Source organism: Clavelina lepadiformis, chromosome 1, assembly GCF_947623445.1.
Source record: "Clavelina lepadiformis chromosome 1, kaClaLepa1.1, whole genome shotgun sequence".
Taxonomy (NCBI): domain Eukaryota; kingdom Metazoa; phylum Chordata; class Ascidiacea; order Aplousobranchia; family Clavelinidae; genus Clavelina; species Clavelina lepadiformis.
The window spans coordinates 27,360,114-27,380,170 of record NC_135240.1 but is presented as its reverse complement, the minus strand read 5'-3'; the positions used below and the strand labels follow the sequence as shown (position 1 = coordinate 27,380,170).

At 35.5% G+C, this 20,057-nt stretch overlaps 2 protein-coding genes across 2 annotated transcripts; both read left to right on the top strand.

The window, feature by feature from the left end:
• Nucleotides 1–206: 206 nt before the first annotated feature.
• Nucleotides 207–4,424, top strand: LOC143444900 (uncharacterized). The gene has a single exon (XM_076943695.1). The coding sequence runs from the start codon at nt 3,318–3,320 to the stop codon at nt 4,422–4,424; it is 1,107 nt and encodes a 368-aa protein (XP_076799810.1). The 5' UTR covers nt 207–3,317.
• Nucleotides 4,425–5,233: 809 nt separating this feature from the next.
• Nucleotides 5,234–7,193, top strand: LOC143444916 (uncharacterized). The gene has a single exon (XM_076943712.1). The coding sequence runs from the start codon at nt 5,236–5,238 to the stop codon at nt 6,265–6,267; it is 1,032 nt and encodes a 343-aa protein (XP_076799827.1). The 5' UTR covers nt 5,234–5,235; the 3' UTR covers nt 6,268–7,193.
• The last annotated feature ends 12,864 nt before the right edge of the window (nt 7,194–20,057 follow it).

Here is a 20,057-nt window from a genome sequence, read left to right as displayed (position 1 = left end):
GGCGATTTGCAGCGTCATATGAAAGTCCACACTGGAGAGCGTCCTTATCAATGCAATGTTTGCTGCAAATCATTTTTAAAAAACAGCCATTTGCAGCGTCATATGACAGTCCACACTGGAGAGCGCCCTTATCAATGTCAGGTTTGCTGCAAATCATTTTCACAGAACAGCACTTTGCAGCGTCATATGAAAGCCCATAATGGCGAGTAGCAGTATCAACTTGAGATTTGTTGCAAATCATTTATACAAAGCAGCGATCTGGAGCATCATAAGAAAGTCCACATTGGAAAGCGTCAGCATCAAAGTGAAATTTGTTTCAAATCAATTTCACAAGACGGCCAGTACACACTGGCTAGAATGCTTATAAATGCGGTGTTTGCTTTGAATTACTTTCATATAGTAGCTATTTGCGAAATCATGTGACAATTCACACCGGAAGACAACATGGCAATGTTCTTGTTGTGGGCAGTTGTTTGGATTGAAGTCGTATTTGTCAGGGCACAGGAAAGTTTACAACAAAAGATCACCAGAGAAATTATGACATTTTAAAAAACTATTTGGACATGAATTTACTTTTATAAATCATTTACATTTTAATCTGAAAGATTCTGTTGTTTAATGATTCATGTTTTGAAATCATTTTTGCTGCAACATTTCAAGATTGTTTTGTTGATACAAAGACATACATGTTCAAGGCCTTAGTTGACATACATCTTTTAACAATATGTTTTGTTTTAGATTTGTTTACTTTGTCATGTTTAAGTTATTAAGTGTCATTTAAAAAATTGAGCTTCAATCATCAAAGCTAGAGATGAATTTGTTAAAAAATTTGTTATAAGTTGTTTTTCTAAACATTTTTCACTTTTGTATGTTAAGTTTTTTTTTGTGCTGCTCTCCTTTGTTTTGTATGTTGTATAGGTACATAGCCATAGACATCAGCTAATTTATTTTGCAGGATTGCTGAACTAAAAATATTTAAAAAACAAATTTACTTTTTAAAATATAAAACTTTTTCTAAAACCACCCCATTAACAAAAATAAGTTATGTAACATCAGCATTCTTTGTCTAAACTTTGTACAACATTTACTTGAAAACATGTGATAATGATAGAACTATGCTTTGCACCGGAAAATTATAAGGCTGAAAAGAATATACTGCTGATAAATCCCAACACACATTATTTTGTGTTTGACATAAATTTTTCATCAGTGGAACAAAGTTGTTAACGTGTAACTGCAGTAATGTGAGTTTAACTACTACTTTTATCATTGATTGTCTTTCAAAGTTGGTCTGAGTGTTATTTGGTTAATTTGTTATTTATAATAATTTATTGAAAACATATTGTTAACGTTTTGTTCATTTGCAAGAATGGCGGTAAAATGATATTTTTAGGAATCTGTTTTTCACATTTTTTTACGTTTTGTTAAGTGGAATATTTTTAGGTTTTTCCCATTTATGATATTTCTATAATGCGTATATCATCTGCGTTTATAGCCTAAAGCAGCGATCTCTAAACTCTGGGTCAATATTTATAATAAAATAACTTTATAACACTTTTGACAATGTTTTTTTTCAAATGCCCGATTGATTATTATGCTGTTTGCAAAGGAAGCTCTTTACATGGTTTTTTATCCATGTAATTTACTGTTAATTTTTGCTGATGTTGATTTCTTTGTTCAGTGTTCTTTTTTCTTAACTTTTGCATGAGATGCAACTCTGAAATTCTGCAAACTACCACACTAAGCTCGACTGTTATGGTCTTTGTTGTCATCTTATGCTGTGTTATTCAAACACGGTGTGCAATGTGTCCAAATATGTTTTATTTCAAAATTGACATTAGTACAGCGTACTTTTTTGTTTTTTTACAACAGGAGTTTAAAAGTGTTATTATTTAGTATGGAGTGTCATCCAAGTGGTTTGCCAGTAGCCATTATGTTAAAAGAGATTAGCGACCTGATTTTGCAAGAATTAAAATCAATGCGACAAGATATGAATTTGGAATTTTCCAAAATGCAAGAAAACATGAAAGATTTGTATTCAACGCTTCTTGCAGAAGTAAAAAAAAGTGAAACCACAAACAATGTAAGGCCAGTTGAAGAACCATCGAATGTAGAGACTGATATTGGTATTTGTATTGAAGAAGTTTATTCAGAGAAGGCGTCAGTTTGTCGTCATCTTATGCCTACTAAAGAAGAACCTTTACAGGATTAGGATATATCACGATTTGATACTGGTGATAAAATTGCTCCCATGATAAAAAGGATTGTCTCTCAGTCAGAGATTGAAAAAAATGTCACAATCAAGGATGAAGTTTTCGATTTTAAAAACTAAAATGAAAGATATTCACTAGTAAAATTCCATCCATCTCAATTGGTTAAATGCACATCAAGTGATAAACGCAATACTAACAAGGTTAAGCAGTCTCCAATAGTTGTTGAAAATGACTAAAACAAACATTTCTGTTGTTCAGTTTGTGGTAACCTTTCAAGCGAAAAGCAAGCTTGAAAGCTCATTTAAGAAGTCACACAGGAGAGCGGCCATATCAATGCGACGTTAATTCCAAATCATTTTACAAGCTGGCCATTTTCAAAGTCAAATGGTAGTACATTTTCAAAGTCATATGGCGTTACACACTGGCTAGAATGCTTATAAATGCGGTGTTTGTTTTAAATTACTTTCACATATGAGCTATTTGCAAAATCATTTGACAATTCACACCTGGGGGTGACGATAGCCGTGTTCTTATTGTGGGAGGTCGTTTGGATTGAAGTCGTATTTATCAGGTCACAGGAAAGTTTACAACAAAGGATGACCAGTGAAATGATGACATTTTAAAAAGCTATTTGGACATGAATTTACTTTTAAATATCATTTACATTTTATTGTTACAGATTCTGTTCCTTTATGATTCATGTTTTGAAATCATTTTTGCTACAATATTTCAAGACTGTTTTCTTGATACAAAGACATAGATTTTCAAGGCCTTAGTTGACATACATCTTGTAAAAATATTTTTAGTTTTAGATTTGTTTACTTTGTCATGTAAGTGATTGAGTGTCATTTAAAAAGTTAACTTCAATCAGCAAAGCTAGAGATGAATTTGTTAAAAGCTTTGTTTCAACTTATTTTTCTAAACATTATTCAATTTTGTCTGTTAGGTTACTGTTTTGTGCTGCTCTCTTTTGTTTTGTCTGCTGTATAGGTCGATAACCATGACGACATAGACATCAGCTAAGTTATTTTTACAGGATTGTGTAACTATAAATATTTACAATTCAACTTTTGTTTTTTGAGATATAAATTTTTCATAAGTTCAATGCCAAATGGGGATACGTCGCAACCATCAGAAGCAAAGTCTGAATTAGTTTATCTTCATATCAAAGTTGTCAAAGAAGAATCTATGCAGCATTGGGAGGTGTCTGGCTTTGAAAGTGGTGACCAAATTACTCCAATGTTGAATAGTATTGTTCCTCAGTCGGAGAATGAAACAAATAAATTCAAAAGCGCTGTTGCTGATACTGAAAACTTAAATGAAAAAATTGCACACAAATTCAACAATTGCAACATGTTAGCTTTGAAGTTTTCTGATAAAGAAAAGACAAATTGTAAAAACATTAAAAGCAATATTGGATGTTTGGTGGCAACTAAGGAAAAAGACAAAGGAAAGCATTTTTGCTGCAAATTTTGTGATAAATCTTTTAAAAAAAAATCAAACTTGAATTCTCATTCAAGGACTCACACTGGTGAGCAGCCATATCATTGTCGGATTTGTTGCAAATCATTTTCACTAAACAGCAATTTGCAGCGTCATATGAAAATCCACACTGCAGAGCGACCTTATCAATGTGATGTTTGCTGCAAATCATTTTCAGAAAACAGCCATTTGCAGCGTCATATGAAAATCCACACTGGAGAGCGCCCTTATCAATGTAATGTTTGCTGCAAATCATTTTCACAAAACAGCAGTTTGCAAGCTCATTTAAAAATCCACACTGGAGAGCGACCTTATCAATGTGATGTTTGCAGGAAATCATTTTCACAAAACAGCCATTTGCAGCATCATATGAAAATCCACACTGGAGAGCGTCCTTATCAATGTGATGTTTGCTGCAAATCATTTTCACAAAACAGCCATTTGCAACGTCATATGAAAATCCACACTGGAGAGCGCCCTTATCAATGCAATGTTTGCTGCAAATCATTTTCAGAAAACAGCAGTTTGCAGCATCATCTGAAAATCCACACTGGAGAGCGTCCTTATCAATGTGATGTTTGCAGCAAATCATTTTCACAAAACACCAGTTTGCAGCATCATGTGAAAATCCACACTGGAGAGCGCCCTTATCAATGTGATGTTTGCTGCAAATCATTTTCACGAAACAGCAGTTTGCAGCGTCATATGAAAGTCCATGTTGGTGAGTAGCAGTATCATTGTCAGATTTGTTGCAAATCATTTTCATACAACAGCGATATGCAGCATCATATGAAAGTTCACACTAGAGAACGTCCTCATCAAAGCGAACTTTTTTTCAAATCATTTTAACAAGACGGCCATATGGCAGTATACACAGGCTAGAATGCTTTTAATTACTTTCACATATGAGCTATTTGCAAAATCATTTGACAATTTACACCCGAGGGTGACGACAGCAGTTTTTGTTGTGGGAAGTCATTTGGATTGAAGTCGTGTTTATCAGGTCACAGGAAAGTTTACAACAAAGGATGACCAGTGAAATGATGACATTTTAAAAAGCTATTTGGACATGAATTTACTTTTAAATATCATTTATATATATTTTATTGTTACAGATTCTGTTCTTTGATGATTCATGTTTTGAAATCATTTTTGCTACAATATTTCAAGATTGTTTTCTTGATACAAAGACATAGATTTTCAAGGCCTTAGTTGACATACATCTTGTAAAAATATTTTTAGTTTTAGATTTGTTTACTTTGTCATGTAAGTGATTGAGTGTCATTTAAAAAGTTAACTTCAATCAGCAAAGCTAGAGATGAATTTGTTAAAAGCTTTGTTTCAACTTATTTTTCTAAACATTATTCAATTTTGTCTGTTAGGTTACTGTTTTGTGCTGCTCTCTTTTGTTTTGTCTGCTGTATAGGTCGATAACCATGACGACATAGACATCAGCTAAGTTATTTTTACAGGATTGTGTAACTATAAATATTTACAATTCAACTTTTGTTTTTTGAGATATAAATTTTTCATAAGTTCAATGCCAAATGGGGATACGTCGCAACCATCAGAAGCAAAGTCTGAATTAGTTTATCTTCATATCAAAGTTGTCAAAGAAGAATCGATGCAGCATTGGGAGGTGTCTGGCTTTGAAAGTGGTGACCAAATTACTCCAATGTTGAATAGTATTGTTCCTCAGTCGGAGAATGAAACAAATGAATTCAAAAGCGCTGTTGCTGATACTGAAAACTTAAATGAAAAAATTGCACACAAATTCAACAATTGCAACATGTTAGCTTTGAATTTTTCTGATAAAGAAAAGACAAATTGTAAAAACATTAAAAGCAATATTGGATGTTTGATGGCAACTAAGGAAAAAGACAAAGGAAAGCATTTTTGCTGCAAATTTTGTGATAAATCTTTTAAAAAAAGATCAAACTTGAATTCTCATTCAAGGACTCATACTGGTGAGCAGCCATATCAATGTCGGATTTGTTGCAAATCATTTTCACTAAACAGCAATTTGCAGCATCATATGAAAGTCCATACTGGAGAGCGCCCTTATCAATGCGATGTTTGCTGCAAATCATTTTCAGAAAACAGCCATTTGCAGCGTCATATGAAAATCCACACTGGAGAGCGCCCTTATCACTGTGATGTTTGCTGCAAATCATTTTTACAAAACAGCAGTTTGCAAGCTCATTTAAAAATCCACACTGGAGAGCGACCTTATCAATGTGATGTTTGCAGGAAATCATTTTCACAAAACAGCCATTTGCAGCATCATATGAAAGTCCATACTGGAGAGCGCCCTTATCAATGCGATGTTTGTTGCAAATCATTTTCACAAAATAGCACTTTGAAGCAACATATGAAAGTCCATACTGGAGTGCGCCCTTATCAATGCAATGTTTGTTGCAAATCGTTTTTAAGAAACAGCACTTTGCAACGTCATGTGAAAGTCCACACGGGAGTGTGCCCTTATCAATGCAAAATTTGTTTGAAATCATTTTCAGGAAACTTCCATTTGCAGTCTCATATGAAAGTCCGCAATGGAAAGCATTGTGAATGAAATGTTTGGTTTAACTGTTAACTTGCAACTTGTGACAATGTTTTGGTATTTGCCTCGACTCAAAGCTACGGTAATGTTAGCATTTGTACTTCTATTAAATAACGCTAGTTTGGTGATGTGTTTATTATACCAGTGGTTATTACGTTTTGTGTCATAAAGATCTTGTTACATAATACAACATTTGCAAAAGACATGTTACGAAATCTGAACCATTTTATGATATTTGTCTCATTTTGTTTTAATTTTTGCTGATTGTAATGTCTTTGGATTAATGTAACAAATTTTCCAGTTGAGTTATATTTCTGTATTCACATCATATGCAGTTTCCTGCTATTCACTTTCATTTTGTTAGCAAGTACATCGTAAGTATAAACCAAACCATATTCAACTAAGGATTGTCAACCAGGTGAAAGACTGGTGGATTTTGTATTGAAAGCAATCAGTGATCTGATTTCACAAGAACTTTGCTTCTGGTTTCATGTAAAATTTTCAGTTGTGGTGTTAACTTGCTCTGTTATAAATGTACATGATGCAATCATGAAATTTAACTTTAATAAACCTTTTTAAATGTTATTAGTATTTTTTTTACATACAGAGTTATCATAATGTTAGTATTAGCATTGCTTGTACATAGGCAATACTTCTTTGCTTCACATAGCAATGCCAGCACATGTTTATCTCAATTTGCTTTGAGTTTTGTTGGATGCACTGTCCTTGAATAATTCTAATTTTTTAACAGGTTCTATATATTGACTACATTTTTACAGTTTTGCATGTTTATTTACTTTCCCCAGCCAACAATAGAATGGTGTGCCGTTGACATCAAAGTCAATTATCTGCCACTTTGAATTTCTCGGCATGTGGCGTTTTTCAACTTATTCTCTATCGGATGTCTTTATTCATGAACCCTTATCAAATTGCGTTGCTTAACCTACTAAAATTGATGTGTACATCAATAAACTACCATGATGTTTTTCGCCTTTTTTACGCAAACAAAAACAAAACACGTGGGGTACAAAACACCTAATAAAAAAGAAAAAGCATCAATAAATAAATGCCAATTAGATTGTGCAAAACGTTGCAAACAAACAACAACAACACAAGAGCAATTAACATCAAAAGTTTCGTTGCCAACTCTTGTCTATTTATAGACTTGACATCATTGAATACATGCTTCACTGCAGCAAACTTTGGAAAGCACCACTTGCGTCAATTACGCGGTTCTACCTTTGAATACGTATGCCTATCCTTGCCTACCCCAGTTCTAACCTTGAATAATAAATAAAACAAAAAATATCAAAGTTTAAAACTCCTTGATCCTTGAAGGTTAGCTTTGAAAGTGTTACGGTACAAAGCTTTATTGTTTACGCACAAATGCTTATTACAGTGGGACCTCGTTAATCCGTACCCCGATGAACCGGAATCCCCGCTATCCGACACAAAACTGCCGGGAACGGATTTCTTCCTATGCAATTACCCCTTTAATTCCGGAAACCCCGCTGTCCGACTCCGACACAAAAGTTTTGGAACAAATGTGCTAAATCAATAGCAACAAAATCCGATAAACCGGATTATTAACAGTTAAGCGAAAATGATTTACGATTGTCCTAATACAGTATGTTAGTTAGTTGACGAAACAATAGCCGATTATTATCTACGCATAATTACGTTGCGTTGCATAATGACGTTGTAGCAGCGGTGACGGTCCTATTCGTTGTGGCAAGCCACTTTGTCAGTTACAGCTGAGTAAGCCGCACATCTTTTTAGTCAAACTATGAAATACTGTACAGTATTTTAGAAACGAAAAAATAAATTGTTCATCAACACTAACAAACAACGCTTCCGCGGTCGCAAAAAAATACGTACATTACATAAGTTGAGTGCGGCAATCTATTGAAGACATACTGCTGCTGCGACTCAATCGTGCTATCAGTTTTTGATATCGCATTGCGCAAAAATTGGAAACAGGCCAAAGAAAGTTCTAGACTGCTGGTCCCGCCGGAATGCTTCGTCATGCAAGAGCGGTTGTCAAACCGATTTGCGGCCGCATGTTCCTCACTTCTGGCTTAGAGCATTCGTCTTTAATACGGTGGTTCTGGGGTTCGACACTTGGTCGGATCATACAAAAAACATAGTTTTATTTTAGTTGCTGTCCAGCCAGAATGGGGTTCACAAACCATACTTGTGCTGAAGTGAAATTCTCCCCATTCAAAAGGCATATGTCTTACTCTAGGCCCAGGCATGTGCAACCTTTTTCACTGGAGGGCCAAATACAAAATTTTGAATGACAACGCGGGCCACATGATTTTTTCAGAAAAAATTAGTATCGTAAAACGACTTTCCTATGCAGTTTATGTTGCGAAATTATGCAACGCAGCATTGTTGCATCACAAAGGGCAATATTTCTATACACAGCGTGCGAAAATTTCCATTGCTTTGATGTAAACTGCATGAAATAGTGATGGCTAGTATGAAGTTCTAACATTTTGCTGAGCATCACGCGGGCCGCACGAAACAACCTGGCGGGCCGCAGTGCGGCCCGCGGGCCACTGGTTGCACATGTCTGACCTACATGGACACAGGAAGTATCCGGTCTCTGGACAAATACTGCGTTACGTCATCGTGCGAGCCTACCCCTCTGTATGATCTAACCGTCCAACATAAACTCGATCCAGAGAAGAAGTTTGATGACGAAGGCAGGTGGAGGATGTTATAGGAAGCGGTAAAACAAAGACGTTCGCAGTTTGACTTTCCGCCTACCAGCACCACTTGCTGCAATCAAGTTGTACAAAGTTTAACATGAAATGTTCAAACATTGCATCAGATTTTTCGCACTAAGATGTGCTTTCTTCTTTGTTTTCTATATCGTATGTATGACCGACAGGTATTGTACATATAATACAACGAAATAAGAAGCAAGCGCACGACAACAAAAATTAAAAAAGTTTAAAACATTAGTAGCACGCCACAACAACCACATCGCGTCAGAAGTGAGCTACGAAACAAGGTGCATAATAAAACAAGTCATAATAGGAGTAAGAATGCATAGATGCTAGGACTTGCAATTGCCCGTTTTTGACAACTTCTTTGAAAAACCGAAACATTTTAAAGTTACTTAAAACGCTGTACGCACATAGTGGAAATACTGTACATTGGTTAAAACTGTCATTTATCGATCTATAGATTAAACAAGGTCAGTTGATATGAGTTTTAGAAGCTACGACGCCATGAGCGAACAGCTATTTCTTCGTGTCTATTCTGAGCCCTGCATACCAATAAAAATTGAAGACCAATGTAATATAAACTACTGGGATATGCCGAATGACGTCAGCAAGCGGTCAGTCAAAGTTACGAATAAAATAGATTGCTTGTAGTTTGTTAGCGCCAACGAGCGGACAGACTAAAATACAAGGTTTCAAAAAAGGAACTGCCTTTCAAATACTATCAGGTAGCAATGGCTGCGACAGCTATAGTTAAATATTATGTAAATGATATAATTGGGTGGCATTAGAATAAGACACTAAGACAAGCTCGGTAACCGGAGCACGAGCGATGAGGGATCATCTTCGGGTATCGTGCAAAGATTTTTCTTAGCCCGAGGATGGAATTGCGATACCTTACTACTGTACTTATGATGAATCTCTTCCAGGTTATGTGTCATTCATCCTTGATAACAAAATACTTATTTTGTGACATTCAGTTGTTCGCTTAACCTTTAAAAGCAATATTTTTACAGAAAATGGGCCCCGTATGCGTCGGTACCAGCTACCATAAAAGAGATCAATATGAGCCGCTTACTCAATGATAATTACCAGTTTAAAACTTGGAAGACACTGTTTCCATTGTCTTCCAAGTTGTATCATTTTAATTAAATTTCTGATATTTAACGCGCTATTAGGCCTACATAACGTCGTAGTTGCCATAAGTTCAATCTAACTCCACGGTATAATTGCAAAATTATCGAAGAATAGTTGATTGACAATCAGTTCAGTAACATACTTGCTGCATTGCACCTTTGAATTTATTGCAAAATACGATAACTCCATATTTGGCATCATGTTTTGCAAACATGTTATTCACATTGCAGTATGAGTTTGCAAAATGCAAAATTAGGCCTACCTTATGTGATTGACAACTTAATCGGTAAAAATGTTTAGCTACACGATTGAACTTGTATTAACAGCATTTTTAATATAAAAATAGACCATATTGATTGACATTTGTTTCCTTTAATTGAAAATTGCCAGATTGTAATTATCACCTGAGCTAAAACTTCGAGTTTAAAAAATCCAAATCATTTCCTGTCATTGAAAAGCGCATTGCTCTTCGAGTTGAATCTTTATTATCTTGTTTAGGGTATAAATGTATCGTTGTATGCTATGTAATTGGGGGCATTCAGAATTAGTATTAAATCGGTTCTAGTTGTCTAAATATCAGTTCTTCAGTATAGCCTACAATTGGTGTTTTAAAGTTCAATTAATGAGAAGATATAGATCTTAATAACTCAGTGAATAATTCTTTAAATCAATGTGAAATGTAGTGTGATGCGTTTTTATTGTTAAATAATTCATAAATTCCCTTTTTGTACAGTAATAATATTGTTGTAATTTTAGTGTTTGTTTGAAGTAATAATGAAAAATATTAAAATCTATATTAATCAGAATCCCAGCGTTTAAAATTATATAAACTATTCAACTGAAGTTTAGGATTTCTAGACAGAATTCACAGCCTTCTAATCATTCTTAAGAGTCAGATAGCTATATATATATATAAGATATATATTAATCTCTTTAACTTGGCAGTTATTGTAAAACCCCAAAACCAGTAACCGCCAAACTGAAGTCGCCTCGAGCAGCTTTCATACCTGTCCAAGTTTTATGAAATAGACTTTGCATTATGGTGATCGCAATTTGACATATTCGTTACAGTATGTTCCGTACAAGATCTATGCATTAGGCTACTTCGCTTAGGGAAATGTAAAAGTAATGGCGGAAAAGGTAAAATAACAATTATTGCAAAAATTATCCCCCTTTTTTGATCACTACAAGAAGTTTTCCGTTTGTCAGCAGGCCATATTCCGCTTCATCGGAGACAAGCTTCTCATAACGGAAGCTTATTTTTACGTCCGTTCGATCATCCTACCCTGACGCTCTGTCGAATACTTGTGTGCTTACGCATTTTGTTCGCTGAAAAATATTACTTGACGCAAGTCTCTCTGTTTATTGTTTGTAGTGCAGTGCGTTGAAAAAGACATCAGCCTGCTAGCAATTGTAGGCCTAGTGCGCAATATAACAACTTATGTAACTCAAAAACAACCTTCACTTTATATTAGGTTTGTCAAAAATGCAAAAGCATGTAAAAAGCATGCAGTGCCCTTAGCTTGCCGGTGATTCAGCTCATGCAAAGGATAACCCCGGTACTTGCCGGTGCTTCCAGCTCGCTACCATGAAACATTGTTCACACTGCGCATACATAAATACGTACGCTTGTGCTATAAAAGCAGTTGCTAACGTTATTAACTTCTAAAAACATTTGAAGTCTTGCTGCTTAACAAAATCACATCAAACACCAACCCGATGCTTATACAATACATATTAAGGCCGATGTACTGCCGAATATTGACCTCACCTTATGACGCAATAAATTCATCGTCTGTTCTGTCATTCAAGTAGGCCAACGTCTGTGACTTGTAGACGGTTTTTTTTTTCGAGTACAGCCTATTTGCATTCGAAAAAGTTACAGTATCATACTGTTCAACCATTGAATACCACTCAAAGAACCTTTAAACTTTCATTCTCTAGTTTGTCTTCTGCGGGGCGAAGATAACCGAATGTGAAATACGAATATGCAAGCACCGGATTTAATATGTATATTATAAGAACCGTGTTCTTCGAATGTGTAAGTACCGGCCATAAGTTGTATTGGATAAGCACCAGGTTTTACGAATATGTAAACACCGGCTTTAATTTGTGTTGTATAATTACCGAGTTTTACGAATATGCCAGTACAGTACCGGCCTTTAATTTTATTGTATAAGCACCGAGTTTTACAAAGATCCAAACACCGGGTTTTATGAATTTACAAGCATGACCGTTTTCAATCTCTACTGGAAATGGTAATTTTATGTGATGTCTATTTAATGGAAGACGTTTTATGCTGGAGAAACATAGATATCTTATACATAACAACAAGATGTCCAATCCAACTCTCGCTGTAAAGTGAAGCATGCCTGCCATAACACGTGCGCCCAAAAGCGTTGGGACAGAGTGAGGCAAAGGCTTTAAGCTAATTGTAAATTGGAGATTTGGAGTAGTTCTGTACAGGCCTAATTCCATGGAAGTTTTTCGAAAGGCCGAGGTGTTCGCACTGCACTATCACTGACAGTTTTTGTAAATAATTGTCTTTTAGCGGTATCGATGAATAAGCTTGCTTAGACTAATTTCCTATACCAGTACCGTATAGCATAAGGCAATGGAATAGCCCTTCATTCGAGTAAGAGTTGCATGATTCAAAGCAATTGATTGATACATATTTTTTACAAAATCAGGTTTTAATGTGAAACATACGAAATGAAATGTTATGAAACCTAATATAAGCCATATATATCTAATATATTTCATACCTTTGAAATATTTTTCGGATGTTCTCAGAAAGTAATCATTACACTGGTCAGCATCAATTTTGCTGACTTACAAGTAACATGTGTTTTTGGTTAATTTGGCGGCGCTGATTCCAAAAATAACATCGGATTTTTTCTATCACGTCAATTTTTTTCACAAAACGCAATTCAATATTTTGACAGTAAGGACAAATAAATAGCATTATTCACAATATGTAAATATGCCTCGGCGTTAAAAGCAAAAAAGTTAATAACAGCACATATCTGAATAAAGGTCACAACACTGAAATTAATATTATTTTATGGAAGAAACTTTCTCTTTTTTGACTTTCGAGAATGTTTAGGCTATATGTTTCCTCATCTCTCATAACTCATAAGACACCAACAGTAATCGGCCATCATACTAACATTCCACCGACTTAGATATCTTTTTTCCATGATTTTGATATCTTGGTGGAAACGTTCAGCTGGTAGATCCTAAATTTTCTGGAAAGTAGTCCAAATGACTATGCAGAAAGTGCACTTTTACACTCATGTTGCAGCCAAGTTTTGGAAACGAGCAAAGCAAGCGGTTGACAAGTTCTTTGTAATCAGGTGATTTGGTATAACCCAGAAAGTTGCTCACAACCTGGCTAAAAGCCACACAACCTTCTTTTTCATCTTGATTCATGGTTTTGATAAATTTCTTGTCTTTCATTAGCTGTCTTATTTTTGGCCCATCAAATATTCCTGCTTTCAACTTTTCATTGCTCAAGGCAGGAGATTTTTGGCAAATATACCCAAAATATGCCCCATGTTTATCCAGGCTTTTCACATATTGCTTCCTTAGCCCCAGTTTAATGTGAAGAGGTGGTAATAATACTTTGCTTGGGTCTACTAATGGTTGGTTACGGATGTTTTTATTATTTTCTTTTTTCTCTAGTAAATTCTTTTCTCTCAGGCCATTGGTCTTGTTCCCAATGTTCCGTTTTAGCTCTACTATCCCATAGACATAAAAAGCATGGATACTTAGTGTAGCCACCTTGTTGGCCAAGTAGCATACCCAAGACTTTCAAGTCCCCACATATTAGCCAGTTGTGCTCAAAATATTTGCATTTAGTTATTAAGATTTTCATATTCATAGCATTGGCATCTTTTTCCGTACATCACTGTCGATGTACCAGAGAAGCTTCCATCTTGCAATGAGCAGTATTGTCATCTCATCTTCCAAAGATTATCATTGGTGTGGATTCTTGATTTACAAACTCTTGCTAATCTACAACGCCCTTCCTTAGTCTAGCTATGGCCACCAGAAACCGGGCTCTTGCCAAGGATGGGGTTTCTTTTACGTTGGGTTTCCCATCCACTGATGTACTGTGCAGCACTGAAGCAATTTTCATTAATGTGTCGCTTGAACACACCACCTGCTCATTTGCTTGTTTTTGCTTTTTCTACTATGTTTTATGGATTTAACAGGTTTAGTAGCAGTACTAGTTGTTACCAGCAAATGTTAATGTAATTTCTATTTAGCACGTTTTAAGCATTTTCGACTTTCACTTTTTCATTGGTCCATGTTAGTAACAACTGGCTTGATTTGTCATCCGCACCACACTTTTGGTGAAAACGAAAATGATTGATTTACAAGCAAGGTTAACTATTCTACAACCATTGTTCAAAATGACAGAAACAAGAATTTATGTTACTTGGTGTCTGATAAATGTATATAACAAAAAGCAAACATGCAAACTCATTAAAGGACCCACGTTGGCATGCGGCCGCATCTATGCTAAGTTTGTTTCAAATCGTTTTCCCAAAACAGTGATTTACTGTGTCATATTGTCATGCTGATGTGGAAAGTCATTTAAGTTAAAGGTATACTTGTCAAGGCATATTTCTAAACATTCACACTCATAGGCGGCGAAGTTTACAAAATGTAGGGTGGAAAAGTGAATGGGTTCTTATGTTTGGGAATTCCCCGTATGTTCATATGTTTGAGAATACTTCTAATCAACGTTATTTGCGACAACAGCCATGCTACAAGTTTTTGCTTTTTATAAAAAACCTAGACTTGCTGGTTATGCTAATCTAACACTTACACAGTAGCTCAATTGTATTTATCGTCCGTGATTTTCTGCACCTCATCTAGTTTTGGTCTCCCTATTTTCTGTAAACTCTTAGCATGCGTCGTCCCAAGGTTATTTTTGGTCATTATGTTTGTCTGTACAGACGTAACACCAGAGATGGGAAAACACTTCCAACAAAAGCATATCGGTTGAATCCGGTTAATTGCATAATCAATTTGCCAAGCCTTTTTATGCGTTTATGCAAAAGTGCAAATTCCACTTATTTTCTTACTTGACGTGCGACGCTGGTCACGTGTAAAGACGTCAACACTAACCTTTATTGTGTATTGCCATCATCCATTCATTCAAGCACGCAAAAGATGAAAACATGCTTTCTTGCATTTGTGTTTTTAAGCAAACAAATGTGGCCATGTCCGCCCCTTCAAACTGTAGTCGTTGGCGAATTGTATGAAGTACATACAGAACTTCTTTAATTTTTGGTGTTAACGCAACGATTGCGTCAGCAGAGCTTTCTTTATTGTTGTCGTCTTTTTCAACTTGTTTGTTTCGTAAAACGTCTTCACATATTACAGCATCATCTTAACGCAACGCTTAAATAAAACTAAAACAGTGTGAATGTTAATATGAGCCTATTGACAGCCACGTGTTAATGCTTAAATCGAGCATTGTTGGTTTCATTGTTTCATAACAAAGCGCAGTACAAGTCACAAAGCTTATCCATTGCGTGTGTGCTCCCAGTGCGCGTTGTTTTCAATTTTATCTTTTAAAAACTTTTGAATATTCGAATAAATCACCAATTTTTATTCAATTAACCGGATTATGCAATAAACCGTTACGCGATAAACCGAAGTATTGTCTTTACAAATGATAGATAGACTATGCCTACGGTTTGGGTCTTCCGCCCTTTGTGTGATAAAACGAATGATGTGATTATCCAGAATGCAATAACCTTCTGAAAATAAAATCGCTATTATTTGTTAGAAAAATCCAGGGTGGAATAATCCACCCTGTCCACCCAAGTTCGGCGCCCGTGTTCACACTAAAGGACGAACAGAGTAATAATAACGTTTTGGACATAGCTGTAACTTTAAATTTTTTTAATGATAGGTTTACGCAGTCTATTCTTTGATGAATAGTGTTCTTGTATTATTTATGCTGAAATATTTCAACATTTTCATTATATAAAAAATTCATCAAATAGAGCAAAGTTTTTGGCGCATAATTTCATCAAGACCTGAAGAATTATTTGCACCCAACCCAACACTCTCATAACTACCTCTACTACACCTACTCTCACATATGTTTAAGGCCGTAGTTGACATACATCTGGTAACAATATATTTAGTTTTAGATTTGTTTACTTTGTCATGTTTAAGTGATTGAGTGTCATTTAAAAACTTGAGTTTGAATCAGAAAAGCTAGAGATGAATTTGTTAAAAACTTTGTTATAACTTATTTTTCTGGACAGTTTTCACTTGCGTATGTTAAATTACTGTTTTGTGCTGCTATCTTTTGTTTTGTCTACTGTATAGGTGCATAACCATGATGACATAGACATCAGCTAAGTTGTTTTGCAGGATTGTGTAACTGTTAATATTATAAAATCAACATTTGTTTTTTGAGATATATATATATATTATCATAAAACCACCACCATTAAATCTGAAACCACGGAGAGTTGAATTGAGGAAACATCACAACCATCAGTTGTAAAGTCTGAATCAGATTATCTTTTTATCGAAGTTGTCAAAGAAGAATCGATGCAGAATTTGGAGGCGTCTTGCTTTGAGACTGGTCACCAAATTACTCCAATGTTGAATAGTATTGTTTCTCAGTCGAAGAATGAAGCAAATGAATTCAAAGGCGACGTTGCTGATTCTGAAAACTTAAATCAAAAGATTGTACACAAATACAACGATTGCAACATGTCAGTTTTGAAGTTTTCTGATAAAGAAAAGACAAATTGTAAAAACATTAAAAGCAATATTGGATGTTTGATAGTAGCTAAGGAAAAAGACAAAGGAAAGCATTTTTGCTGCAAAGTTTGTGATAAATCTTTTAAAAAAAAATCACACTTTAATTCTCATTCAAGGACTCACACTGGTGAGCAGCCATATCAATGTCGGATTTGTTGCAAATCATTTTCACAAAACAGCAATTTGCAACGTCATGTGAAAGTCCACAGTGGAGAGCGCCCTTATCAATGCAAAGTTTGTTGTAAATCATTTTTGCAAAACAGCCATTTGCAGAGGCATATGAAAGTTCATACTGGAGAGCGCCCTTATCAGTGTGATGTTTGTTTCAAGTCATTTTCAGATAACAGCAGTTTCCAAAGTCATATGAGAGTCCACACTGGTGAGCGCCCTTATCAATGCAATATTTGTTGCAAATCGTTTTCACAAAACAGCACTTTGCAACGTCATATGAAAGCCCACACGGGAGTGTTCCCTTATCAATGCAAGGTTTGTTGTAAATCTTTTTTGCAAAACAGCTCTTTGCAAAGTCATCTGATAATCCACACTGGAGAGAGCCCTTATCAATGCAAAATTTGTTTGAAATCATTTTCACGAAACAGCCATTTGCAATCTCATCTGAAAGTCCATACTGGAGAACGCCCTTTTCAATGCGATGTTTGTTGCAAATCATTTTCACACAACAGCAGTTTGCAACGTCATGTGAAAGTCCACATGGGAGTGCGCCCTTACCGGTACTATGACACCTTATCGAAAGACACTTTATCGAACGACAGCTGATCGAAACGACAGATGATCGAAAGACGCTTTATCGAACGACAGTTAATCGAGCCGACAGTTGATCGAACGACACTTTATCGAACCGACAGTTGATCAAAACGACAGTTGATCGAACGACACTTTTTCGAACCGACAGTTTTTATGAAAAGTCACCAAATTTTAATTTTCCACAGCAAACAATGCAACGGTACGCCACGTTTTGCTATGACTATGTGCGGGAGAAGCAACAGTCGATTCGATCAACTGTCGCTTTGATCAACTGTCGGTTCGATAAAGTGTCGTTCGATCAACTGTCGTTTCGATCAACTGTCGTTCGATAAACTGTCGTTCGATTAAGTGTCGTTCGATTAAGTGTCTTTCGATCAGGTGTCGCGTCACGGCCCTTACCAATGCAAAATTTGTTAGAAATCGTGTTCAGAAAACTGCCATTTGCAGTCTCATATGAAAGCCCACACTGGAGAGCAATGTGAATGAAATGTTTGGTTTAACAGTTAATCAGATCTATTATAAATTTAGTTGTGACAATGTTTTGGTATTTGTTTACACTCAAAGCTACGGTAATGTTAGCATTTGTACTTCTATCAAATAACGTTAGTTTGGTGATGTGTTATTTATGCCAGTGGTTATTATGTTTTGTGTCATAAACATCTTGTTTCATAATACAAAATTTGCAAAAGACATGTTATGAAATCTGAACCGTTTTATGATGTTTGTCTCATTTTGTTTTAATTTTCGCTGATTGCAATGTAGTCCTTTAGAATTTGGTCTAAAAATGCGTCAACCTAGAAAAAATTTTTATAAAGACGTATTATATACTGTTGGAAAGATAATTTTATCAGCTTTTCAATGATAGGTTTTATCATTTTTTACCTTGGGAAAAAAAGTTATAAAAACGTGCCAAGGGGTAAACATTGAAATTAGGGAAAAAAATTTAACAAAAAAATATGAACAAAAGGCTAGAAACTAATGAATTATCATCAGAAAAGCAGGATATAGATGCAAAAGGTATAAATGAAAAAAAAGGAATTATATATCTGTTTCAAGGAGTAAGAGTGAGCAAGACGGGGGGGGGGCACCAGTAGAGCTGTCGTTGTTCGTTATATCTTCATTATGTTATTGTTTACTTACTATGGTCAGTTTCATTTCCCTGGCTTGTTTTTTTAGATAATGCTTAGTCAAAAAGAAACAGCAATTTGTGTTAAGTGTAGAAAAGGCTATCGGTCATCGATTCACTGTGTCATGTTGGAGCTTATTTCTGCGAGAGTGATAGTACCACACACCCTTTGGACACTATAATTGGTCATGCTTTGAAACTGGATTGTGAAACGCTGGTCGCAACTTTGCAGAAAAATAAAGAAAATTGCCATATTACGTACACCCACACATCATGCCGTAATTTCTTGAGAAACCATGTGAGATCCAAGAAACGTCAAGCTTCAAGCACTAAACAATCCAGTAGCAAGAGAGTATCGACCCGGTCAGATCAACAGTCGTTCGACTTTAAATAGCAGTGTTTTTACTGTGGATATAGTTGTATGTTTGATGAACGGCACCCTGATTGAAATAAGTTTGAAGAGGTGCGGACAAAATCGTCAGGAATATATTACGTAACACTTGCTTTATGCCAAAGTAGAGACGATGAACCTGCTAAAACTGTTAGGCACGACCTGGTGGCTGCTGCAGCCAGATACAATGCAGAACAAGGTTAGAAAATCCTGCACAGTATTCAACACCGACTGAAAAAATGACATTGTTTAATGCTGCATGTAAAAAAATGGCCATTAAGTTGTAATGTCACCAATGTTTCGAATTAAGACTCACTACTTCTTGTCAATATGTGTCATGTTTGGTGAATGTAAATATAGCAAGTAATATTTTTTGCAAACAATAGAATGGCGTGCCGTTGACATCAAAGTCAATTATCTGCCAGTTTGAATTTATTGGTTTTTGGCCTTTTTCAACTTATTCTGTATTGGATTATCTTATTCATGAAGCATTATCGAATTGCTTTGCTTAACCTAATAAAATGGGTGAGTACACCAATAAAAGAAGACGATGATTTTCGACTTTTTTCGCAAACAAAAACAAAACACCTGGGGTACAACACCTAAAAGAAGCATCAATAAATAAATAGTTGCAGCAATTAAGATTGCTGCAAAACGTTGCAAAGCAAACAAACAACAACATAAGAGCAATTGGGGAGGTGTCAAACACCAAAAAATGCCTAAAAACCTTTGTTCGTTTTATTATACAGTGAATTTACTAAAAGACTGATTAGTAATTAACTGATTACGCTTCACTGCAGCAAGCTTTGCAACGCACCAATTCCTTCCTTTTCACGGTTCTACCCTTGAA